At 41.5% G+C, this 25,986-nt stretch overlaps 2 protein-coding genes across 3 annotated transcripts; both read left to right on the forward strand.

The window, feature by feature from the left end:
- Positions 1-1,133: 1,133 nt before the first annotated feature.
- On the forward strand, positions 1,134-6,331 carry casp3a (caspase 3, apoptosis-related cysteine peptidase a). The gene is made up of 6 exons (XM_030053440.1): positions 1,134-1,370; positions 1,700-1,839; positions 3,765-3,893; positions 3,998-4,173; positions 4,289-4,403; positions 4,505-6,331. Exons 1-6 carry the CDS (start codon positions 1,309-1,311, stop codon positions 4,732-4,734), a joined length of 852 nt encoding a protein of 283 aa, XP_029909300.1. The 5' UTR covers positions 1,134-1,308; the 3' UTR covers positions 4,735-6,331.
- A 1,687-nt stretch (positions 6,332-8,018) lies between these two features.
- Positions 8,019-25,849, forward strand: stox2a (storkhead box 2a). Of its 2 annotated transcripts, none has more exons than XM_030053420.1 (4): positions 8,019-8,531; positions 17,129-17,281; positions 20,401-22,930; positions 24,959-25,849. In XM_030053420.1, exons 1-4 carry the CDS (start codon positions 8,204-8,206, stop codon positions 25,158-25,160), a joined length of 3,213 nt encoding a protein of 1,070 aa, XP_029909280.1. In that variant the 5' UTR covers positions 8,019-8,203; the 3' UTR covers positions 25,161-25,849. The 2 variants fall into 2 exon arrangements, with proteins under 2 accessions (XP_029909280.1, XP_029909287.1); XM_030053427.1 differs by lacking the exon at positions 8,019-8,531 and adding an exon at positions 13,858-15,054.
- Positions 25,850-25,986: the final 137 nt, after the last annotated feature.

Here is a 25,986-nt window from a genome sequence, read left to right on the forward strand (position 1 = left end):
TGTAAATATGTCATTTAAAATAAATCATATTTTGATTTTAAAAAATATGTCTGTTTGTTTTTTTTCCCTGCAAAACATCTTGGGGGCCAGATGAGAAGCAGTCAAGGGCCGGGATTGGTCCCCGGGCCATATCTCTGACATCTCTGATCTAGACTGTTAGATGTACTGTAACTGGTTCAGAGGCTCCAAATACATAATTATACTGAACACATTCAGAGAAAATAAAAATCTAAAGTATCTCTTTACAGTGCTCAAAGGCTTAAAATATCAAAGGAAAATACACATAGGTCACTCTGACCCATTTAATGGACACAGAGAAATGTGAAGTTGACACTGAGTAGAGACACACAGCTGTAAGGGTTTCAGATCCCAGCTATTTTTTTTTCTTTCAAAACAGAGTAAGTCAGTGAATTATTAATATTGTTACTGACATTGATATTATTGTACTTTTTTGAATTAGTTCTGGATTATCATGGATTTTTAAAGTCTCAGTTAAAAAAATAACTAGTTATTGCATACAAGGTATGTTATTATTAGTAGTAGCAGTAGTAGTGTTCACCATGCACTGTATTCATTGTTCACTTCACTTAAAATCTCTGAATCTGAAGTGTGTTTAAATTTTTGATCAAGAAAAAAAAAAAAAAAAAAAACATTATTATGATTATAGGTAGAAAAAAACTTGTTGCTATTCTGATTTAATGGGCTAATTGAGATAATTAGAAACATCTCTGCTTTCATCCTATTAATTCAGAAAAACATTTTTTGTATTATCTATCTATCTATCTATCTATCTATCTATCTATCTATCTATCTATCTATCTATCTACTGTATCTATCTATTTTTTCCAGAATAAGCCATAAGTAAGTAATCTAATGAATTCTGCAAAACAAGGCGGAGTGTTTTTTAAGTGAATACTTTACTGTGTGGTCTATAGGTGGTCAAAGTTCAACACTGTAGTCATGATTAAATCATGGAAAACTGTAAAACTTTAACATTTGACACAGACTGGGAGCCCCGGCTCTAAATTAGGCTTCTTCGGTCTGAGCTAGGGGCGTATTGCGAGCCAAACACCAAGCCAGGAGCAGGGATCGCTCCGTGGGACTCTCTGCCGGCATGCGCGGGAGTGGAAAACAAGCCCATCTTCCGTGTGACATCAGCTCTTGTTTACTGTGGCAGGGATAGCCAGACAATACCAAGGAGGATATGTGCCGAGGCAGCGTCCTGTAACAAGTCGGTCAATATTCATTTATCAGGTAGATTGCTTAATTTCCCGGCTTGGTTAATTGTTAATCCGGCGTTTCAAAGCCATGTCAACAAACGGTTCCCGGCCCGGAGGAGACTGCACGGATGCGAGGCGGGGCGATGAACAGTGAGTTAACTTTAGCTAACGTTATCTGCAGCGGTTCCTTTGTTATCTAGTCATGTAAGCTAGCTAGCCCACAGGTCCAGCTAGAGGGGAGATGTCCGTGTTAGTTTACTCCTGAAGCTATAATAGTGTTAATTGTTGTCGTTGTAGCTTCAAATGCCCGGCTAGTTATTGTTGCTGAGTTAGTTTAATAAACCGAGTTAAATAACTAGCCAGCTGCTCTCCTCGCCAGGCCTGTAACCCAAGCTTCACGCCTCCTGCCAGCAACACCCTTGTTGTTCATTCTCAGTGTTGTCTTGTTTACAATGCATGTGTGGTTTGTTTGCCTTCAGGACAGAGGGGTCTGTGTGTACCCCTGCTCCTATGGAAGTGGATGCCAAGCCCAATTCAACTAGCTTCAGATACAGCCTGAATTACCCCAGCATTGGCCAGTGTATCGTCATCAACAACAAGAACTTTGACCGGAGAACAGGTATTTGTTGGGGTCATTGATCAAGTGTAGGCCTGGTGTATTTTGAATTCAATCCTGTCAAACTCGCCACATGTTAAAGCTGGAATTTGTGACATTCCCTTGGTCATAAATATTTATTTTTTCCATCTGGATTATGGGAGTCAGGTTACACAGTACCTGCTGGCAGTATTAGGTTAGAGGCACACTCTGTAGGCTGCTGGTAATTTTTTTTTTTTTTTTTTTTTTTTTTTACCATGTAGGAAGAAGGTGTTTTTGATAGCTGGCCCACTTAAAGAGCTCACATCGAATATAATTTTTGACCACACTGACTGATACGGCGGCAGCACACACAATGTTACTGCCGTATTTGATCACAAAAATCACAATAATTGAAGGTCAGAGTACCTGATCAGAAGATGCTTTGTTTACCTGGCTGGGAGCTATTTCCTGGTGAGTTAACTGGCTAGCTGCACCTTCTCTGCTGCATCCCTGAACATCTTTTTAAATACTTATCGCCAGCAGAGGGAGGCAGAAGCAGAAGACCTTACGTGACAACTGGATATTTTAGCTGAAAGGCATTCTAAACTCTAGATGGTAATTTATGCAGAGCTGATTTAACTAACCTGTTTCACATGGCCTGTGGCTAAATACAGTTTTCTTGTCAGCCCTTCAAAACAGGTCATACCTGTGGGGCTTGTTGTTCCTAAGAGGAGGAGGACACCTCTTTAGAGACTGCCCAAATTGACAACGTTGTCACCCCTGAGTAGAGGGTGTCATAATAACAATTTGGGTGTTCATAATCCACCTGTCAGGCAGAAGTCACTCTGTCACTTTAATGTGTTCATCCATAAAGGAGTATTGGTTCATTCCTACGTTCTCTGTTGAGGACATAAAGGTCCAAGGTCTATGCAAGTGCTGGCACGGTCCGTTTGTACACCAGAAGCCTCCAGGATCCTGCTGAGGAGCTCTTGCAAATCAGATGGCGCATCGCTGTTGTGTTTTACAGATTGAGTGTACCAAATTCAGATTTGTTGCCATAGTTAAATCCAACAAAGAGCCAGTTTTTGTCTCAGTTTTGATCATCTTGCAGGACTGAGTGAGCAGACTCACTGTAATCTTGGACAGGCCCGCTCTTGTGTAGTAATGGTCAATATAGCTGGCTAGCTGTGGTCCATGGCCTCACACCGACAGTGTGACAGAGACAGCAGGTGATTGCAGGTCCTTTAGCCCTCATGCTAGTGGCATGTGAACCTGAATCCCACAGCTTTCAGGTCAGGAGACTCGCTGGTGTAGACAGAGAAGCTACAACAACTAAACCTTGAACCATGAAGGTGGTGGCTGCTAAGCATCACCAAACCATAGCCCAGTGTTGACCTGTTAATGAAAATAGAACTAACTCGGAGAAAGAGGATTGATGTGATGTGCTCAAGTTAAAAAGATTAATACACCACACCAGCACCCTTGGCAATAAAAAAAAAAAAAAAGAAAGAAATTCATCTTAGTTCATCCTGCTGCCAAGTGGAAAACTATTCTAGAGGGAACAATGTTGTCAATCAAGCAAAAAACAAAACAAAACAAACTAGTTGTCCAGTATTTGTAAAGATTCTGCAGTGCATTTAGACAAGGGCTACATGTGGTCAAAATGACTTGTAGAAATTTTAATCTAGTTAATTCAGACACTAATTAGATTTCAGAATTTAGAAAATGAATTTAGCTTGCTGAATTGATTGATTTTAGAAGAACTGACCTCAGCTCTGTGAATGGTGCCATACAGCTCTTGTCTCAGACTGCCTGTACAGTGTGTGCTACCTGGAAAATAAAATAAGAAAACACTAAATGATGATGATATGCAAATTCTGTAGTCTATAGTGCTCTCGTTTTGTAGATAATTCTCTCTCTCTCTCTCTCTCACTCTCTCTCTCTCTCTCTCTGCTCTTTTTCCAAAGGCATGAATCAGCGGAATGGTACGGACGTAGATGCAGGCAATGTGATGAAGGTCTTTGGGCAGTTGGGTTATAAAGTGAAAGTTTACAATGACCAAACAGTTGAGCAGATGAGACAAGTTTTGACTGCTGGTAAGTATGTGCAAATCCCTGATCCCTGTTGCAATTTATCTCCATATGTTTCAGCTTGTAGTAACCAAAAGTACTAAAAAAGGTTGTACATCTATTTTTTCCAGTTTCAAAGGAGGATCACAGTTGTTCAGCCTCGTTTGTATGTGTCCTGTTGAGTCATGGGGATGAAGGCGTGTTCTTTGGTACGGACGCCTCAATAGAACTCAAGAGCCTCACCTCTCTGTTCCGGGGTGATCGCTGTAAATCATTGGTGGGCAAGCCCAAGCTCTTCTTCATCCAGGTATTGCAAACTCTTCTTCATCCAGGTTTGCATCCTCGCTCCTGCACAAGCTTGGGGTATGCTGAAGTGTCTGTGCTGGAATGCCTCTTATTTTTAGTGTGTTCACATTGACTAGGCTTGCAGAGGCACGGAGCTAGACGGGGGCATTGAAGCAGACAGCGGAGCAGATGGCAGTACAACTAAACTCCCTGTGGAAGCTGACTTCCTCTATGCCTACTCCACAGCCCCAGGTTTGTGTTTATTACACTGACACACACACATTCGACATGTGAGGCCTTTCGCTGTCCATTGTCTTGATACACCCTCCACTCTGTCACACGTCTGTCTACAGGCTACTACTCGTGGAGGAACACCATGTCCGGGTCCTGGTTCATCCAGTCGCTGTGTGATATGATCAGCAAGTATGGAAAAGAGCTGGAGCTCCTTCACATCATGACGAGGGTGAACCACAAGGTGGCAGTAGAGTTTGAGTCTGCCTCTGCTGCACCAGGCTTTGACGCTAAGAAACAAATCCCATGCATTGTGACAATGCTGACCAAAGAGATGTATTTTACCCCTTGATGTTGTTTCCTCATCAGAGGACAGGAATTTTTCAGACCTTGATCTGCTGAAGGAAAGCTTGAGGATGGGTTTGTGGTGGTGCTTGTGAAATATTTTAGTTTACATTTCTCCTTTGGAAACCTCAGCTTACGCTGCTCTGGTTTAAAAGATGTGATGTACAATCGCTGTCACATTAGCCCGCAGATGCCTCTTCATTGTTTTACACAATACACAATTCAGGGAAATATATTGGGAAACAGTTTGATGAGTGTTATCACATGCATTTGATTGATCATAAAACAAAAGATGGACTAATTGTCTTAAAGCACCAGGCATATATTTTAACTCCTGCAACTAGTTAAGAAATGCTTTTGTCTTTCATAAGGGATCATGTTGTGATATGTGTATGTAGTGGGTGCCTATTTAATTCTATTTTTCTTTTTTTCTTTTCTTTTTTTTTTAATTCTTGTCATTTGTTTTTACTCTACTGTATCAATACAGCCATGTACCATTGAGTGAGACAACAAAAATACTAATCATGAGCATCCTCTTGAAAACAAAGAGGCCAAAGTTTTTTGAGTTTAATGCACAGTTAACTTGTTACAAGGCTCCACAAATGAATTATGTGAAGCCTGACATGTTTGGCGTGAATGCATGCATTTAAAAAATTGCAACATTCACACTCTGGGTGAAATTAAATGATAATGTGTAGCAAATTCCGTTTTAACCAGTGAGCAAGCTTATCATGTATGTATGTATGAAATTGACTCATGCGTAACGATTCAGTTTTTTTTTTTTTTTTTTTTGTTTTTTGTTTTTTGGGGTTTTTTTTGACATCTTTGAGGGACTAGATCAAGTTAAAATACAGATATGTTTGCATTGTCTAATACAAGATGTGGTTGACCAGCAGATGTGCTAAGCTCCAGTCCTTCAGACTTGGGCCTGGCTACTCACTCTGTGCCTCACTGGTGCCTCTGATTGGACGTCCTGAAGTCAGTGGGGGCACAGGCTTCATCTGTTATGGGCATTTCAAGTGTGTCATGCAGAAATATCTATTTTACCTTGGAGCATGCATGTGCAAAAAAAAAAAAATGCACAAAAATAATCAGTTACTCATACTTGAATAGAAATGTCACATTTTGTATTTTGTATATTTCCTGTTTCAAAATGCTATTTAATGATACAACGACACATTGGATAACTTTTCCTCGTTGCTTTAGCTGTACGTGTACGTTTTTAATTCCTGACTGTGACTGTGTGAGTTGAGCTTATATGTGTTCTGTTAATTATCAACAGCAAAACTATGTGATGCATTGGAGACAAATCATGATACGATTGTGTACTGACCTGGTTCAATTCTGCTGTTGAGTAACTGATTGCAGTTACTCACACAAACGTGCAGCAAAACATGCTGAAATCAATTATGCTGTCCTAAATATTTTACTGTTTGACTATTCAGGTTCTAAGAGATAAAGGTCTACCACAGTTTGCTGTGACCCTGTCAAAAAATTTGGGATTTATTGTAATGTCACTATTTTCTAAGCAGCTATGCTCTCTAGAGTTGGTGAAATGTTTTTCCCCAAGGTCAGTGAAAATAAATTGAAACCACTTTTCATTAGTCTGCAAGGTGTTTTTAAATGATGTAAATCTATATAGATTTTTGTCTTCTCAACTGAATAATATTAAAACAGCAGTTAAGATTCCAGTTTTAATCAACATCTTACAGGCACATTCCTGAAGTTAAAGTGCTCGCTTTCTCTAAAAATATTGGCAGTTTTGTTCATATCAGGCATCAATATTTTCCCTGGGAAACACTGCAAAGCACTGCTTGTTTACACTGACTTGAGTGTTAACAGACAGGATTACTCCAGATTTGGCTTGCACTGAGGTGGTAAGAAATGGGCCACCAGATCCTGAGGCCCAGGGCCAAAACAAAACTGGGACTCAGATTCCTTTACCCCAGCGCAGAGGCACTTAAACTGAACCAGCTTCCACAAATAGCAGACTCCTTACAATATGGTGCACTGAATACAAAGGCTCATAAATAAATGGCACAAGCAGACTCTTCCATACGAACATTAAATAGATATTTTATCCCCAGTCACCCCATCTGAGAAGATTGGTAGCCTATAGACATGGCTTGACGGGTAACTTTATATACAGTGAAAACTTATCAGGGCAGATGTTTTATCACATTTTGCAAAGTGTGTGTCCAAGTGGTGAAACAAAAGAAACCAAGTGGTGTCTCCTTTTTCCTTGGGACCTCCTTAAACCCTCCCAGGGACCCCTGGTGAGCCGTGGACCCTGCTTTGGGAACCACTGATCTACACACCTGTCCCACCCCCAGCCACAGAGTGAGAACCTCAGGGGTTTGGTTATTGTTTGGCAGCACTTGGCCAAGTTTGCCGCTTCTCAGTTGGAGCGTGTTTTTGCAAGTGCAACAGCGACACGTGCGCCATCGCGCAATTCACACAGCCGGATGAATGCGTCCGAGCGCGGTGAAGGATGAATGTTGTGTTCTAGAACTGTCGGAAATATTTACATTCTGCACATAATTTTGAGGAAATCGGCTATTTATTCATTTATTAAAACTTTAATTTTATTGTATGTACAATTAATTACTTTATTGGCATACGTTATTGCTTTAAATATGTGTAGTTAATTAATTAATATGTCAGCTATACACAGTTCTGTCCGGTTTATTCAGCCAGTGCGAAAAAAGTAACCTTCTTTCTACAAGTAATATCTACGTGCAAAAAAACGTTGCCTCCCGTATGTCCAATAAAATGCACTTAAAGGTACGATAATTTTGCGTCTAATTCTTTTTTAAACGAGGTAAACTATGCTTGCGAGTCGGCGGTCTTTGCCGTGTAAGAAATCGTCAATGCTGCAAAATCAACCTACTTTCATCAAGTTGTTTTACATTGTTTGTTTTTTCTATCTTTAAAAAAACACCTTGTTGATAGTTGCTACTCGGCATGATGTAAATACACACTTCCAAAATTTATGTAATCAAGTTTTATATTAGCTTAAAAATGCGGGCGAACCCATTCAGACTGAGTTTTAGCTTTATTTACTAAGTGGGAAACGAAACTTCCGGTGAGCACCTGAAGGCAGCACAAGTCCTCGCCTCTCTCTCTCTCCCTGTGTGGCTGTGAGTCAGTAGGCCTAAATAGCCTCCTGACAGCTGGAGACACTTGGCTGGAGCTGCAGAGGTTCACGGTTTGTGTGTTTGCTGCTTTGCCGTGTAATCTCTTGGAGCACTTGTGTTACTCAGGTGCGAGAATCAAGAATACCTCCGGGCTGTAGCTCACCGCAACCTGATTTCGATCTAGTAAGCATAATGTATCTTAACTTCATACACTTTTAGAGAGAAACTGAGTCGTGTTGAGGGCATGTCCTCGTCGTGAGATAGATTACAGAAGCGGCCCTGCGCATCAAAGCAGCGCTTCTTTTGACTCACACATCTTAACTTTACCTGAAAGCAGGCATGGAGAAGTTCCTCCAGATAGCGCCGCACTCCCTCGCCCTGGTGCTGTCGCAGGTTTGCGGAGATGAAGAGGACCCATCATCCTCGCCCGCAGGAAAGTTACAGCATCACACCGGCTACGAAATATTCGCCAATTTCAAAGCCGCAAACATGCAGCACTTCTGGAACAAGGCGGTGACCCATGCCGTGTCGGAGGTTTTCTTCCTCGGGTGGATAGATGAGCATGTTCTGCTGATCCAAGGGAAGGAGGATCACCTGGAGGTCCTCAGGAACGGCTGGACAAGACGGGCCCTGAAGCCACCGGACGGCTTTGACATCAAGTGCATAGGTAGGGCCTTAGTTTATTAATCATGTCAGGACGCACCGGCCTCCAGATGAGTCAAACACATGATAAATACAATTTAATAACACGACCTAACAGTGTTACTAAACCATACTTTGTAGAAAATGCACAATCTAGTTTTAGTCTATACTGAAGATTATGTTACACATTTACCACAACAGACAATGGGCTTCAGCAATATGTTTATATTTTATTTTCTTAGTCACATTTTATTTGGTTTGTGTTTGGTAATGGGGAGCAATGCACCGGAGTTAGAGCTCTTACTTTGGGGATTTCTAATAAATAAATAAAAAATAATAATAATAAAATAAAAAAATAAAAATTAATTAATAAATTCACTTGTTTATTTTATTTCTCTTTGCACTTGTATGAGGTGGAATGACAGTATAGTGGAATTGCAAAATAATTTAATGCACCATTTTTCGTAAAACCTGCAAGAATCATAAGGCTGGGCTCCCTGATCCTAACTGTGGATCACTGTTGTGGTGGTATAGGTTCACATGAAGCCATCTGAGGCAGAGAAAGCAGTTTAGACAGCATCCTAGACAACCTCAGCTGTTTCACACACAGCCCTGCTCATTTAGATTAAAAGGAACAGGAGACAGGATACAGGCCGGGTTCATCTCCAGTTAAATATCCCTACATTCAAGCTCAGGTGCTTTTGACTAGCAGATAATTCATGTAATCTGTGAGGTGGGACAAGTTTGGACAACTAAGGTACTGACAGTTAGTTAGACAGTCTTAGTCATACCTGTGTGGAAGCACACCTACTCCTTTCAAGAGGGAGATAGAGCCCTGCAATTAGTTATAATTCATCACACTGATGTCTGCTTCACACTCAGTGCATGCTGCATGGATCAAAATGCTGTATATATATTGTAAAAACAAAAATGGGACTGGAGGAAGTGTTTATGTCTCAGTTAGTCAACCCAGGAAGATTTGGGGTCAGGTCTTAAATCTTAGTTATATCTTTGTTTGGCACATTTTCCAGCTGTTACTGAAACACTGTACCATTGCAGACACATGGGCAGTTTTCCTTCATGACATTTACCCAGTGCACTTACACTGTGAAAAGGACATGCAATGTTGCGTATATCCAAAAGATGTACCATGCAAGTTTTAACTACTACTCTATAGTCTGCATGTAAGTAAGCAGATTATTTTCAGGCCAAGTTTAGGAATGGTTACTTTTGTTGATGTCAACAAAACTAGTATCAGAAGCAGGAAGTAAGCGCACTGTCCAGTTCTATTTCTCACAGTGAATGTGGCTAAAACAATTTTGAATTTGAGATGCACTCACTTAAGAATACAAACTTAGTATTCAAGAAGGGAGCATCAGATCAAAAGCTAAAGACTTAATAAATTCAAAGACCTCCACTATTGTTTTGACATTATCACCTTGCCGGATGCACAATGCAGCTGAAGAAATCTTGAGCAGACAGCATTGCTGCAGCTCAAGTTGCTGTTCAGAGGTAGACGTTTAGATGGAGGTGAGTGTGTGGATCATTTTGTATTGTGTGTAGCTGGTTTGTTTCCTGATCTTCCAGGCGGAAGAGGTGACATAGCTTCCCTGACCCTGCTGAAACCAACACCGATAAGCTGTGGAATGTTTGTCTTATAGCTAATAACTTACCAGACTACATAATGTCTAATCCAGCAGAGGATATACAGACATATATATACAGATGCTGATGCTGAACAATGCAAACAAGATGCTACATGCTATATTTTTTTGTGCGTATTTTTAATACGCACCTGTGTTGTAAGGCTGGGGCAGCAAAATGAATCTTCACTCAAATCACCTAAACTCCAACATAAGTTACTTTTCAACCCCTTTGTCCTTTGGAGATCACCAGCAACAGCACTAAAATTAAAAAAAAAAAAAAAAAAAAAAAGTTTTTATGACTTAGGTTTTGAAATATATTGAAACATTTTACTATACTCACTGATATTTTTTCAAACTTGAGCCTTTCAGACTGGTAATGAAGCTCTGTTTTTTTTTTTTTCTTTTTCTTTTTCTTTTTCTTTTGTATGTATTTGAAAAGGGTGGAGCTCCGGCACGCAGCATGCAGAATTCTCCACATATTTTTGATTCCAGTGTTAGGTTGCTCCGTTTGTATGTGAATTACACTACAGTGATAACAGCACACAGATGAGAAAAAAAAAAAAAGAAAAAAAAAACTTTTTTGATATTTGTGTTCTGTAAGCCACAAGTTCCCTAACCCTACTTAGGATAAGCGGCTTGGAAAATGAATGAAAGAATGAAGTTACAAGTTTGTGTGAGGACAGCTATAGTGTCAAAAAATTAAATTGAGTGTCAAATTGTTGGAATTGTGACCACAGATCCAGTGTCGGCCCACTACACACATCTGTGGAGTGTGCACACTGAGCATAGTGTACACTGGTAAAATGATATAATGATATGATCTTGCATTATAAAGGTTTGGGCTAATAAGAGGATCTGACTGAATATACTATCCACATGCTTTGCACATTAGACGGCAGGAAGAAAAGACAAAAGCAAGCCATGACTTGTGGATTCGATCAGGCAGTGTTTAGGCTCACAGCCTTTGTTTTGTGGCAGGGTGGGTGAAAATCTTCCACGGCGAAAATGATTACCAGGCACAAACGTGTCTATCTCATCAATATGATCATTTTTTGATTAGATCCATTTTACATATGGTGACTTTGCCCAGATGACTGCTGCTGTTTCACACAGTCCAGTTTAATCCCCAAACTGCCTAATAAATACCTGATTAAGGCTGAGAGCCAGTAAGTAGCTAGATTTAAGACATTTGGGCAAATCTGTGCTTCAAGACCACTGGTAGTTTGAGCCAAAATAGTGTTTAGATATTCTTTTCACTAAATGCATTTGTTCTCTACATTTGCTCTAAAGAAAAATAACTTACTGTTTTTGCCCACGCTTTTACAATTGCCTTCATTTAACCTGTTCAAGGTCAAGAAACCTGCCTCAAAAGTGGAGTTTTTCACTTGCTTGTGGCATTTCAAGTGGGTGGAGAGAAAGTTTTGTTTTTTAGTACTGACAATTCAGTCTGATTAACACAGAGACTTTGTTTCCGTTAGTGAGCGATACACAATGGACTGCGAGGAGTGTACGCTATTAGGGAAGGAAAGTGGAGCGTTTGTTCAGGAAAAGACTATTCCACTGCATTCCCAGCTTCCGGCCATGTGTCCCAGTGGAAGGAAAGGGAGGGGCTCGGCAGAGAATTGCGGGAAACTGTTGACGCAACAGAAAGAGTTGTTGCCATATTTCTTGATGTCAGATCAGGATGTGTTATGGAGGCTATTTTGGCAAAATTCTCCTTTTGTCTCTCTCTTTTTTTTTTTTTTTTTTGGCCTAGAGATAGGTCTTTTTAATTGAAGAGACAGGTGCATAAATGTACCACTAGAGGGCAGACAACCGGTGAGATTGTTCCTGTTTGCACGGAAGTTGGTCGAGATTGAGACAGGCCACAAAGCCTGTATTTGAAAGCTCATACCCTACTGGCTAATGGCTACTACTGCCTCAAATACTGATCAGTTACTATGCACACAAACTTTTAAAACCATAGACCATCATCATCTTTTGTCATATAGAATGTCCGGGTATACAGGGTTCTTTTTCTGGCATTTTACAGATGATAAAAGACACTCTGAGCTGGAATACTCAAAATGCCTACGAGATAATATATAGTGTGAGCCTATTTCACACCCAACTTTATCCTCAGCTGACCTTGAAGCTCACAAACAGTTATTTCTGCATATTCTTAAGAGAGATTAAGTGTTTTTTTTTTTTTTTTTTTTTTTCAGATGTTTTTCTTCTATCAAGATGGGAAAATGAAATGTGTGCAATAGCACAGCATCAGATTTCAATATGATCAATATAATGCTACTTCTGGGTGAAAACCTTGTATCCTCTTGAAGTTGTCCTCTTGTGAATTTTGGGGAAAAAAATAAGAATGATAGGATAAGAATTCAGACTTTTAAGTTTTGAGTTTCACTGGCTGTTAGACGATCAGGACCATTTCACTGCAAGTAAAAACAGAAAAATCGTAAGTTGACATCAGCACAGTCAGAATTCTAATCTTTGTCGTCACTGTAACTATTTCCCAGATATTCCCATAGATATTTCCATTTTGTTCGGACTGTGTCTTATGCAGCTCAGTTTTCAAAACCCTCAGCCATGTGATAAATCAGCAGGGTTGCAGGACAATTTTTTTTTCTGTCCATGTAACAGACAGCCCTTGTCTATGTAGTGTCTGTCTGCTCCTATCTTGAGCAGCTGGCTCTTTAAGGGAATAGCACTCAAAGGTAACAGCTATGAGATCATCGGCTTGCGTTGTCATGGCAACAAAGGCTGTTGCAGCACTACTGAGAAATAAAATGGCTGGCATGGTGTTAACCCCCCCTCTCCCTCCCCTCCCCTCCCCTCCCATCTTTCTCTTTGGTATTGCTGAACTGGAGCAGATTGGTTGTGACACTGTCCCCTTCACCCATGCCCCGTCCTGCCCTCTCACTCTCCTCTCTAATTCTGTCCCTCCAGCTGTCCATTCACGCTCCCATGTGAGTCAGCAGGAGTCTGCAGCACGCAATAGCTACCACACTGGACATGATTAAGGTGATGCTTGGTTTTCCTTTGTCGGCGCAGCTGTCGTCCTCACAATAGTTACTGAATCAACCGGTGTTTGTCACATGATGAGAAAGACAGATTAGCAAACTCCCATCTTCGGCTGCGCATCTTTCCACTCGTTCCCTTTTGGTTGTGGCTGTTTAAAGAAGTGATTTCCCCTGCAGCTAGCGTCAAGTATTGGAAGTTGGACCGTGACAGAAAAAGATTCTTGTGCAAAGCAGAAAGAACTGTGGTTTAAGGAGCCCCTCATCCTTCAAGAGCATGTACAGCACAGCTCGTAAGAGAGGGAGAGAGAGAGAGAGGGAGAGAGAGAGAGAGGGAGAGAGAGCAAGTGGGAAAGGAGAATGGGGGAGGAAACAGACATTAAGCCAAAGGTTGTGTGAGCTCGGACATCATGTGAGGGCTGGATTTTTCTGCGTAGAGCTGTTGATATTTGCTCTCCTCTTTGCCTTATGTATGTCCTCGATCTCTCTCGCATCCTCTCTCCTCCCCTCCCCTCAGCCTCAATCACCCAGACACAGACGCATGCATGCTCACGCAGAATCGCGCGCAGCAGGCGGATGCGCGCATACACACACACTCACACACACACACACACACACACACACATACACCACTCACACACACATACACACACACACACACACACACACACATACTCACACACCCTTCCTGGAGGTGCTGGGAGCAGCTGCAGCATTAGCGTTGAAAGAGATTTGCCGTTGACTGGAGTTTGCATCCCCCCTGTTAATGAATGGATGCTACAGCGATCAGCTTAGGAGCTTCTTCCATTGGATTGCGGGGAACAGTGGATATCTATTCTTGAATTTATTTATTTATTTCTATGCTCTCCATTTTTTTCTCCCCACCCTCTCCTGGTGTGCTGTTGTCGAAAGGACGATGGGGTCTTGTGCTTGATCGGATAAAGATGGAGGTGAACGTGGCGTCTCCGGTGCTTGGCATACTATTGAGTTTTCACTGCCCATTAGGGTGAATGGAGCTTTTCTTTCTTTTTTTTTAAGTGGGCTCTTTTGTTTTCCGGGGATCGGCCGAGCACTCCTGTGGTGAATTGAGCTATTGTCGAAGACTGGGCCTCTTAAGCTGTGAATCTTTGACCATCCATCCATTCCCTCCCCTCCATCCCCTGTTACCTTATAGTTAGAGGAAAAAAGCGGATCCCAAAACCGCCACTGAAATCTCTCCTTACCGTCCTCCTTGCTTCCAATGCCCCATTTCCCTCATCTCTACCCCTGCCCCCCCTCCTCTTCCCTGCTCCCTCCTCCCACATCAGAGCGGCTACGTAATGTGCCTCCCTACGCATGCAAATGGGGATGCTACAAATGGTGGCTGGGACTGATGCCGATGAAAGGGTGATGCCTCGCGCAATCACCTGCACCTCTACTGCCGCTGCCACCGCTCCAGATCAGCCTGGGAGAACCCAGCCGCCGATGACAACCTACTACAGTCTGAACAGAGTTGATTGTAGCTCGCTTGTGGATGTAAATGAGACGTGTGTATGTGTGTGAACGTGCACACTGGTTCCTGCCATGTCTGGTGTGTGATTGCTCTAGCGGGACGTTCCTACTAATGCGGGGGAGGCACTAAGCCTGAGGTTGGTCGACCTCCCCCTGCACCCCTCCTCCTCATTCCACCCCTTGTCCCAGTAGCTCCGGGGTGAAGGCCACCTGGTAGGGGTCACGATGAAGAAGAACCGCAGCAGCAATCTGCGGCGGGCCTGGCCCAGCTCTGATCTCTCCGAACGCCCGCTGGAGCATAATCTCTCCCGTAGTGAGAAAGATGTGCGTGTGCAGAAACAGCATCTCCCTCCCCCTCCTCCTCCTCATTTCTCTCCGTCCCCACCAGGTTACCGTGCGCCAGGTGAGTCTGACACTCCTACCACCAGCAGCTCCACCCTCTCTTCTCACTGCTACGCAAAGCTGAATTTGGGGATGTTAAGGTGGTATTTTCATCCTATCAGATAAGAAATTTCGACATCTTCGCTAAATGTTGTCTTTTGACTTTTGTCATGTCTGGCGCAATGAACTGATGTGTAACAGAAATAGAGGGGGGAAAGAAATACTCAAAATTTATTTAACTTGCAGCCTTGTCTCACTGTATTGGTATCACAAATTGCTTTCATATTTATTATGTTGTGACTTGATTAGTTCAGGCCTCTCTGTGAGATATTATCTCACCTTCTGCCCTTTTCCCCCAACTGCTTTATTGTTGCTGACCATTACATGAAAAATAAATAAAAAGGAGTGTGGGAAGCTCATTTTCGTGAAAGCATAGCGACATCCAGTTTGTAACGCACATATTGCCAAGATTTTGTGATTTACAGTATTTTCCAGAATGCCAAAAAATCATTTCATCTTAGGTTACAAGTTGCTTCACAGTGTTTCTTTCCAAAAGTGATTCATGTTCATAAATACTGTTGTGGTGTGGAGATTAAACACACATTTCTACTTCAGCGATGTAGTGCTTCTTCCAAGAAAAACAGAAATTTATTCAAGCTGTGATAATATGAATCCCCTTTATTCTGTGCTTGCATTTTGCTACTTTCTTGTTCTGCTATATGCTATGAAATATAATATACTAATATACAAGAGTTTGGACTCCTTCAAGAATGGCTCTCTGTTTGTTCAGCACAAAAATGTAAAGTACACTTGAGATAGCCACTGTGCTAACAGCATGCAGATCTTTTCTCGTGTTTACTAAAAACTGAGCAAAGCCATCCTCTGACATATCAAACTGTAATGGAGGGCCAAAACTTTCAAAATAGTCACAAGCTAGGTGATATTGAGTCTGTAGGGGGCGTACAAACCTAAGAAGACAGAATGTAAGGTTTGCATCATATACCTAAGCTGTGATGTCATACTCAAAATATTATTTGCAGATTCTCTGATGATCCCCATACAGCAGATTCTCATTTTGCTTGGCCCTGCTTTACAGGAAGGTCAGAAAGCAGGGTCAGCTATAGCAGTGGTTTCTCAACCTGGGCTCCAGGAACCCCCCCAGGATCCATGAGGGGGTTCCAAGGGGTCCCCAGAACAATGCAGAATATTTTGATTTCACTTATTTTTCATTGACTAGAAGTTAGCTTAATGAGAGAATGTGTAAGAATGACTTCTGTATCTACAGTATAGACAGTAATGGAATAACTAAATCTTATCAGATGGGGATCCCTGACACTACATCTGATCTAATATGGGTCTGCGGCCTGATGTGTAATGATGTCAATATGGGGATCCTTGACATCAAAAAGGCTGAAACCACTGAGCTACAGCAATGCATCCATGTAGGTGGATTCAGTGCATTGCTCACGGACACTTCAGCAGAGCAGATGCGTCTGCCATGGGATTCAAGCCCCAATGGCAGTGGGCATCCTGAACCCTGGCCTTCTGGTTGCAGGATGATTCTCCTTGTTGCTATAAATTCAGTATAAAAGCTTTTTATTCTATTTATTATGTGGTTTTTGTTTGTTTTTTACAATGCTTTTATGTTGAATGAATGAATTACCGTCAAGGATCGCACTTTTAATTTCGTTGTACATTGTACAATGACAATAAAGACATTCTATTCTATTCTCAACCTCATGCTAAAAATGTATAATAAGTTTAATTTTGTTATATTTGAAATAAGGTGGATTTTAACTTTTGAGAAATGATCTTGCAAGGTCCCATTTCTGCTTTTAACCTGAGATCTGTGAAATAGAGTTGTTGCGCGAGTGAAAAGATCTCACATAAGGTTGTAGTTGCTGCTGTAGTTGTTTTGCTTCAGCACATTGTGAGAAACAGGAGGAGTGAGAGGCTATGGAAACACAGAGAGGAGGGGTGGAGTTGCTCCAGGCAGCATACACACTGCTGCTCTGTGACCATTACATCATACTCTCACACTCTGCGCCTGCTGTTCATTCATGTTCTAACGGCCGTGTTTGTGCTTCCTCCTATAGGTGATGTGTCTCCGATCAGTATGTCACCTATCAGCCAGTCACAGTTCATCCCACTGGGGGAGATCTTGTGTCTTGCCATCTCTGCTATGAACTCAGCCCACAAGCCTGTCACCCAGGAGGCTCTGGTGGAGCACCTCACTGCCAGCTTCCCAGGTACACCGCACACACCTCATCCCACAGTGGGAAGGCATGCAAGCACACTGGAGCTAATATTAGGAATAACACGCATAAATAGTTGGAAAATTTCAAAAAACACTAACCTACTAAAATGGTTTCACTGATTTATCTACAGCTGGCATGTGCGTCATACTTGAACATATTGTCTCCGCAATTGTTTTCCAGTTGGTAGCTATCCGTCGACCATCCTCTCACTAAACTCCTCCATCGTGTGGCCGTTGCACAACCACAGTTAGCTGCAGTACATTGCTCTGGGAGAAGAATTCAACTCTTAAGTCTCATTTTATATGTATCTGACATAGAGACCATGTTGAAAGGCCTTCAGCGGGCCAAAGCATTGCTCTTCAGTGACTGTTGTTGTCTTTAGTGGTTTTCGTTGTCATGAATGTCGTAGCCGTATAAAGAGAATTGGAAATAGAACTGTTTTTCTATGGTTGTAGATTACATGTAAAAGGATAAATGCCGTTATCATGACATCGCAAAGAGTTTGCGGTTTAGATCCAGAATTATTATTAACAGTGTCAGTGAAACCTGCCTTAACTGTATCAAAATGCAGTTTACACTTCACCTTTCCATCACAAGAGTTGGTGCAGGTTGTACTGTGCAGAAAATCCCTTGGTAGCTGACCTCCGCTATAATAAGCTTTGTAATTATATTACCGCATTTATGTTGGTGAGTTAATGTTGAAGTTGCACATTAATATTAATATGGTAAAGCATTTTCTAAATATTTTTCATTATTTATTACAGGTTTTAATTTTTTTACATGATTTGAGTTTATTTATTGTACTCCAAAACTCATATATCAAGCTCAGTGCTATCATGTCAGGTATCCGTGGGATTTTTACCTTTCTGTAAGTTATTTTTCACTGGAATACTGCTATGAGATATTACTGTTACAGAATTTACTATATGGTCGATTTCAAGTGGGTAAACTGTGTTTCAGACAAGGCTATACAAAGCCAGATTTGAGAGGAGCTGAACTTATAAATTGCATCATTTTCATGTAAAAACTAACATAGGGGTGATGTAATGTCAGGCAACACTAAGGCCTCACTAGTCAGAGGTTATGAACAGCTTTATATAATGAAGACACTTGTAATGTTGAGTTTTGAAAATGTTTATCGGCTAAGGGGGTGAGTGATGATACCATGCATCCTCTTTAAGTGTAGGAAGATGATCCTGAACCTCAGAAGACAACAAGGAACCAGAACATGACGAGTTTGGATACATCTTTCTTACATACAGATTAAATATTAGACTGTGTTTTGGTATCAAGATAGTGAATAGATAATGTAAGTCATGAACTTTCCATGAAAAATATACCCAGATTGATGCAAGTTCCAGAGTGTGGTTGGGGTCACTTTATATTAACTTCTCACTTTATATTAAATGCCAGTTATTTATTCATCATTACTTATTGTTTGAGAATTCCAATACCCTACATTAATCACAAAAAATCTGACAGCCTAGTTTGGTGAAACATACTACGTTTATCCTGTTTGTGTGAGTAAACATGTATATATCTATGTACATTGTATACCTATCTATCTGTTTGTCTATCTACATGTGTATATAGATTAATAGATATAGATATAGATATAGATATAGATATAGATAGAGATATAGATAGAGAGGGAGAGACAGAGAGAGATCCATGGATAATTAGATATATATATATATATATAAAGTATGGAGTTTAGATTTTTTTTTTTCTAACTCTGATAAAATAACGCTGGAGAAAAATGATAAAATGAAAAAGGAATATTCAAAGAAACAGCGGCTAAAAACACATCAGGTAATTTGGTCCGTCCTCAACAGTTTTGCAACATTGCTGAAATGATTAGTTAATTATTTGTTGTAATTTTACAAATTGTCACTTTATTTAAACTCTGCCCTCCTATCTTAACAACTGCCTTTTTGTTTTATACCGGTCCAAAATTCCCAGTCACTCAAGTCACTTTGTATCTTCCACTGTAACATGAAAACTTCAAGACTTACTTCACATCTCCCTTTCCCACTGGAGTCCCATCCCCCTCTCCTATATCCTACTCGTCTATGTTGCTTTTGTGTTGAAGTGGGAAAAAGTATTTGAATCTTTGCTTCTGCTTCTTATTTAGCGCTTCTCTGCATCTCTTCCGTGATAATTCCCTGGGGCAAAGGAATATTTTGTTACATCTTATTTCAAGGCATAGTGGCTCTGACCCTTACAGTTCTTACCAATGGCTGCTCTAAGAAATATAAAATTAGTAAAAAAAAAAAAAAAAAAAAAATGCTGAGTAATTTTCTTTAATAAACAAATTTCTTGGTTAAGATTGTCAGTGAAATAGGCTATCCAAAATGTCCACACACTTAAATTTAAAATTAAAGGACACCACATCTTATACATCTGCCATGAGATTCAAGCTCAGAGTCTTTCTCTCTCTGTCATTCAACAGGAAACCCAGACATTTTAATTTGTATTACTAAATAGAGAACAGGCTAACAAATGGTTATTGGTGTTTATAGGTAGTGTACATCTGTGTATTTATGATATCTCCCTTTGTTTATCATGTTAGTGCAACATGAGCACAGGAAACACACAACACACTTTATATTATGTGATGTTGTCCGTGCATGAATTTTAATCATTTATATATGATTTCTTCATTGCAAGTTGGGGTTCCTGTATTTTCGATAATGCTTCCTGATTAGGTCGATCAAACATTGTAACCTACAGTTGGTACAGTCGCATTCATCTTAAGTACCTCAACCAGTGTGCATGAAAAAAATATGAGAGGTTTCAAACATAAATCTGTTGAACAGACATGACTGAAACATGGTGCAAGTTTATTACCTTGATTGGTAACTGACAAGCTGGGACCTCACTCTCCTCACTCCTTTTTTTAGTAGCAGCTCTCACATAACACAAGACACTCAATACTCAGATTATTCAACTATGATTTGTTAGTTTTGATGGTTTACATGACAATCTTTTACTGTCTCCATCCATACTCTAATGTTCTTATTGTCTTATATTTTATCTATCTGAATATAGGTACTATTATTTTAAATAATTCTTCATCTAACTTTAACTGTAATCTATGTTTTCTGTAGGTGTCCCTACACCAAGCTCAGAGGTTCTGCGGCATACGCTGAACATGCTGGTGCGAGAGAGGAAGATCTACCCAACACCAGAGGGCTACTTCATCGTCACTCCCCAGACCTACTTTATCACTCCTTCCCTCATCAGAACAAATAACAAGTGGTATCACCTGGATGACCGGCTCCCAGAGCGCCAGCAACAACAACAGCAACAACAACAGCAGCAGCAGCAGCAGCAGCAGCAATGCACTTCGCCTCAGTCTGGCAATGTCACACCATCTACACCTGGCTGCCTTAGGGAGAGGCCTGCACGCAAGAACCACAATGACTCCTACAACTCTTTCCGTGAAGACCCGTCCAGACTGCATGCCTCTGCGCTCCAAAGTAAGTCACCAAAAGAGCATAGGGGAGACTCCTATCAAACCAAGACACCCAAGGATCACAATAGCGGAGAACCTCCACCAACCACATCAACCAAGGAGCACAGAGGAGAACCCCCATCATACCCTTATCCCCCGCCTCCTACACCCCCTGTTCAGCCACCAACTCAAGAGCCAACAGATAAAAGCAAAACGATTACTTCTTTCCCTTACAAAACTGACACGCTTACCAAAAAGAAAGAGGGCAGTAGTGGTGGCGGCAGCGGTGAGAAGCAGTCCAAGAGATTTGGGCTCAGGCTGTTCAGACTGAGTTTCAAAAAGGACAAGATGAGGCAGTTGGCCACCTTTTCAGCCCAGTTCCCCCCGGAGGAATGGCCACTTCGTGATGAGGATGTTCCAACCACCCCCATTCCCCGTGAAGTGGAGATGGAGATTATCCGCAGAATTAACCCCGACCTAACAGTAGAGAATGTTGCAAGACATACAGCCGTAATGAAGAGGCTGGAGGAAGAGCGCACCCAGAAAAACAAAGCAGGATCCTCAGCCCAGCATAGTGCACGCAGCAGAAGGGGCAGGGGCCACAGGAGGGCACCACATGGCAAGTCCCGCTCACACAGCAAACCCCGGACCTCCCGGGGGGATCCGTCTGAGGGTTCCAACTGGGACCTTGTCTTCATGGAAAGGGATTACCGCTTTTTTAGCCACTCGTTAGTTCGTTCACCTCGGGAGGCCATGTACACGTTGGAACGCAGGCGAAGTGGGGGTGCAACATACCTGGTCCACAGCAATCCTAACATCACTGAATCATACTGCCCTGTTACCCCTGAATGGGATGTTTCTGGGGAGTTAGCCAAACGGAGGACAGAGATGCCCTTCCCGGAGCCCTCACGTGGGACATCCCAGTCCAGAGTGCAAAGGAGTCACAGTCACAATCAGGACAGGAAGTCACGTCATGAGAGATCGGACCAAGCTAAAGAACGTTCTCGGTCCATGGACAACTCTCTCAAGGGCCCATCACTGGGCACGCCAGAAGACTTTGAACACAGTCTAGAAGAGCGTAGTCATTACTACACTGATGATGGTACCCTACGGGCAACCCAGAAATCCTCCCACTACTCCAGGATCATGTTCTCTGCTGCTAAGTTCCACTCTGATTTTAATGTGCCTGATTTGGGGAAAGGGAGTTTGGATGAGTCAAGGATCCGGAGTACAATGGAGAGGAACAAAAGCAGAGACAGCTTGCCAACTTACAATGAGCTGATGGGACTTTCTCCTAAGCCCTCAACAGATGAGTACTTCCAGTGCAATACGTCAAATGAAACAATCCTAACTGCCCCTTCGCCTCAGGCAAAATCAGAATATGACACATTAACCTCATCAGGGGGACTCCGAAAGGGCTCTCCAGCCGACCGCCAAACCCCTCACCTCACCTCTAATCACACAATGGAGTACAAAGAGGACTTGTCAGCAACAAAGGGACAGAATGGCTCAGTCAGACTAACACCAAGCCAGACACCAGAGCCTGTACAGAATGCCCGTTTGACGCCACACCAACACAACGTCGATCCCGGAGGGGGAGGCAGTGGTGTGGTGATGAAGAGAAAAGAGATCTTCAGCAAGGACACTTTGTTCAAACCTCCACACAATGCCTTGTCTGCAGGCTATGTGGACAGCAGCTACACCAAGTCCGGCACATTGCGAAAAGCCTCACATGCCAAATCAACAGAGGCCCTAGACAATCCTGAGCCCCAGCAGCCTTCCAATTCAGCCACTTCTTCAACTTCACCTGCAGTTTTACAGGGCTGCTTAGAGCCAACAGTCCCCTCAGCCTCCTTTGACTATTATAATGTATCAGATGATGAGGAAGAAGAGGAAGCAGAGGAGGACTCGCACAAGGAGTTGGCAACAGCCGAAGACAACAAAGACCATGGGGAGGGAGGTGGTAACGGTGGAGGGAATGGCAGTGGTGGGGAGGGAACAATGCAGTGGCTACTGGAACGGGAGAAGGACCATGACCTGCAGCGAAAATTGGAAACCAATCTGACCTTACTTAGTCCCAAGGAGACAGAGAACAGCAGCAGCCAGAAGTCAGCCCACTCTGCCCGTTTGGACAGCATGGACAGCAGCAGTGTCACAGTGGACAGTGGATTCAACTCCCCCAGGTAGGTTGATATGCAAGATGAAGTGTACATTATGTACAATAGGAACATCTAAAACTCACAAAAGTGTCAAACCTCTGAACCAACACCAAAATAAAGTGCATACATATGTGAAAAGTGGGTCAATTTCTTGAAAAAACTGCTAAATAAGGTTAATCATTGTGGTAGCGGTGACTACCTTTAGGCTCAAAACTGTTTTGGTGAGCTATTTAAAAATACAATATATATTTTAAGGATAATAGAACATATAAATAGTATTTGTTTTTAGGTTTTGCTGCACTTTTTATGTTGCATTTCAAATTCCAAAATATGTCAGTCACCACTTACATTCCTGCAACATGAAGTTGATTAGCCCAAACTGAGGTATTTCACCTGACTAGCATGAGAGATAGTTTGATTAGACAATTTATTTTGGTAAAATGGAAGTGGAAAAACGTAAAGATGATGGCCTCCTGTACTGACATCATTCAGTCATCCTACCTGTCTCACAGACCAGTGTGCACTCAATGTTTCTGAACGTTTCCCAAAAGTGGAAAGAATGGATGCTGGTGACAGGAAATGACATCAAAGGAGGCTGCCATCTTTATGCACTTAAGGCCCAGTTTGGGTATCAACTGTGCAGTGGTTTTTAAGCACACACCCCACTGTGCCGGTGTGGGGGTATGTGGCCTCCTGTGGCATGCATGCTTCAGGGTGTTAAATATGTCAGCTGAGATGTCCATCTTCACAATATTACATGCAGACTTTGATGTGGACTTACACACCCAAAAAATGTCTACTGCTACCATTAGTTTCACAGTGTAGAACACGAAACCTGTACACCAATAAATGAGATATAAAATATTGACTTATAGCAACTTGGACATAAATGAATCAGACAGTATTAATGGTATTTAAATCAATTTGACAACCCTCCATGGTTAAGCACACAACAAGGTAGGTAGACAAGTAGCACCAGAGCACACTGCTGGCACCAAGACATTAACAGACACTCTTTGCACCAAACATTTACTCATGGAAAAGGCCTGGATCATTGAATTGTGTCACTGCATCATCATTACTATCTTTCCTTCATCTTGATGGCAACAAATGGCTTACTAACCTTTACGAATGTTTATGGACTGTTTTGTTTTAACTTGACGTTAGGAGGTTCCTGTTGTTTTAATAATAATTTCAAACAGGTTATGAATATGTGGGCAGCACACTCACACCAACAGCACAACAATTTAACATTCATAATTTGTGTAAGAGCCATCCAGTATTATTTGTTAGTGATCAAATCATTTATACACACCATCAGTGAAAATAATGACAGCCTTATGAGTTCCTGAAAAGGGCAGGAATTGTGGGTGTACCTACACATGTGCTGTATAGACCAAAATATTGTGATATTTTTATTATTTTTGCTGATGGTGTACAAGTGATGTACTAGAAAGTATTCTTCACGTATGAATCAGGTCAGTCGTTTTAAAACTACCATTCCAAATGATGTTCTGCCATGTGACAAATAGTTAGCATACAATGAAAGTATGTCATTAATTTTTATTTAATTCACCAGTAACTCACAGTTTAAGTCTCCACAACCACATTATTCTAAAATGTTATCAGTACATAATGAAATTTTTTCCTGACAGGATAAATTGGATACAGCTGTTGAGTTCATTTGAAAAACTTGAAGAAGGGAATCTTTCCCTTTCTTACGATGTTTGTGTTTCCTTGTAATGTCTACTTTCTCTTTTCTTATTTTTCTTCTTGCCCTTCATCCCCTTGGTTACTTTGCAACAGCCTCGCAACATTTTTTGTCCACCTTTTTGCATTAGAGAGACTCAGATTATTTATCCCCAGTCTACAAAGCGTGACTTAAAATACTTTAAGTTGTATTTTAGTGATTCAAGCAAATCACCACATACACAGTGCTGTGGTGAAAATTTTGTTTAGCTTCATTGGATTTTCTATTCCATGATGTGTTTTGAAACCATATGATATTTGACATGGTACCTTATGTCACTTATGTATCTCTCTGCTGTGTAGGACACGTGAAAGTCTGGCATCCAATACATCCAGCATAGTGGAGAGCAATAGACGGCAGAACCCAGCGCTGAGCCCAGGCCACATTGGCACCAGTAGTATCGGACTGCCATTCAGCTTTCGCGCCATCCCAGAACCCCCCACCACGCAGCCTGAGAAACTTCAGAAGTCATCAAATTGTCTGGCCTCCATCACCAGCGTCTGACAGGCAGCACAGACTGAGACGACGGAGATGGAAAAGGTGGTGGAGGACAGAGGCACGGGAATTTGAATGAGTGAGTGAGTGAGTGAGTGAGGTGTTTCACGTTTGCCCTCACTTCCTTCTACCCATACACACACACACACACACACACATCTTCGGACTCCTGAGAATCCATTTACTGGGACTGTTACAGAAAAACAGGCATGGCTTCAAGAGACTGTTCCCACAGCTTCAAGAACTTAACTGCTAAAAAGAGAAGAAAATATCAGGACAGTTTTTTCCCCCCACTGCAAGACCACTGTAGGTTAAGAAACCTACCCGAAGTACTTTGATTTTGGTGACATGGATTCTAGTTTGGCTTATAACAAGATTCTTGATTATTGGTATTGGAAAGTAGTAGACTATAGGATTCAAGTTACATTTGGAAATATCCAAACTTTTTATATTACTTAACAATACATGTCCAATTAAATGTTCTCCTTCCTGAAATAGCGTCAGTTCTTCAGGATGATTCAATGTATCAGCACAATGTCAAGACAATAAAAGGCGATCCTGAGAACAACGAATGAAAGACATAAAAACATAAATCAGCTCAGATTTGTGTACCGCAATGCAAATGATGTATGTATACTCGATACTTTTGATATCCTAATTATTATAATGGTGGTATTAAAGATGCTATGTGACCAAAATGATCTCTGGACAGAATGAGCCACATCTCACAACATGTGTGTTACATCACAGTGCTCAAAGGGTATTTGTGTTTTTAAAGGGAATTAGCTTTACATGATAAATACGTTCCTGGATTTTAAAGGTTTGTATTCTGAAG

Source organism: Myripristis murdjan, chromosome 1 (assembly GCF_902150065.1).
Source record: "Myripristis murdjan chromosome 1, fMyrMur1.1, whole genome shotgun sequence".
In the NCBI taxonomy this organism is placed as follows: domain Eukaryota; kingdom Metazoa; phylum Chordata; class Actinopteri; order Holocentriformes; family Holocentridae; genus Myripristis; species Myripristis murdjan.

Coding starts and splice junctions, on each gene's coding strand:
- casp3a (XM_030053440.1), top strand. CDS start 1,309: ATGTCAACAAACGGTTCCCGGCCCGGAGGAGACTGCACGGATGCGAGG. Junction 1,840..3,764: donor GAACTTTGACCGGAGAACAG/GTATTTGTTGGG, acceptor CTTTTTCCAAAG/GCATGAATCAGCGGAATGGT. Junction 4,174..4,288: donor CCAAGCTCTTCTTCATCCAG/GTATTGCAAACT, acceptor CACATTGACTAG/GCTTGCAGAGGCACGGAGCT.
- stox2a (XM_030053420.1), top strand. CDS start 8,204: ATGGAGAAGTTCCTCCAGATAGCGCCGCACTCCCTCGCCCTGGTGCTG. Junction 17,282..20,400: donor CCTCACTGCCAGCTTCCCAG/GTACACCGCACA, acceptor TGTTTTCTGTAG/GTGTCCCTACACCAAGCTCA. Junction 22,931..24,958: donor AGTGGATTCAACTCCCCCAG/GTAGGTTGATAT, acceptor TCTGCTGTGTAG/GACACGTGAAAGTCTGGCAT.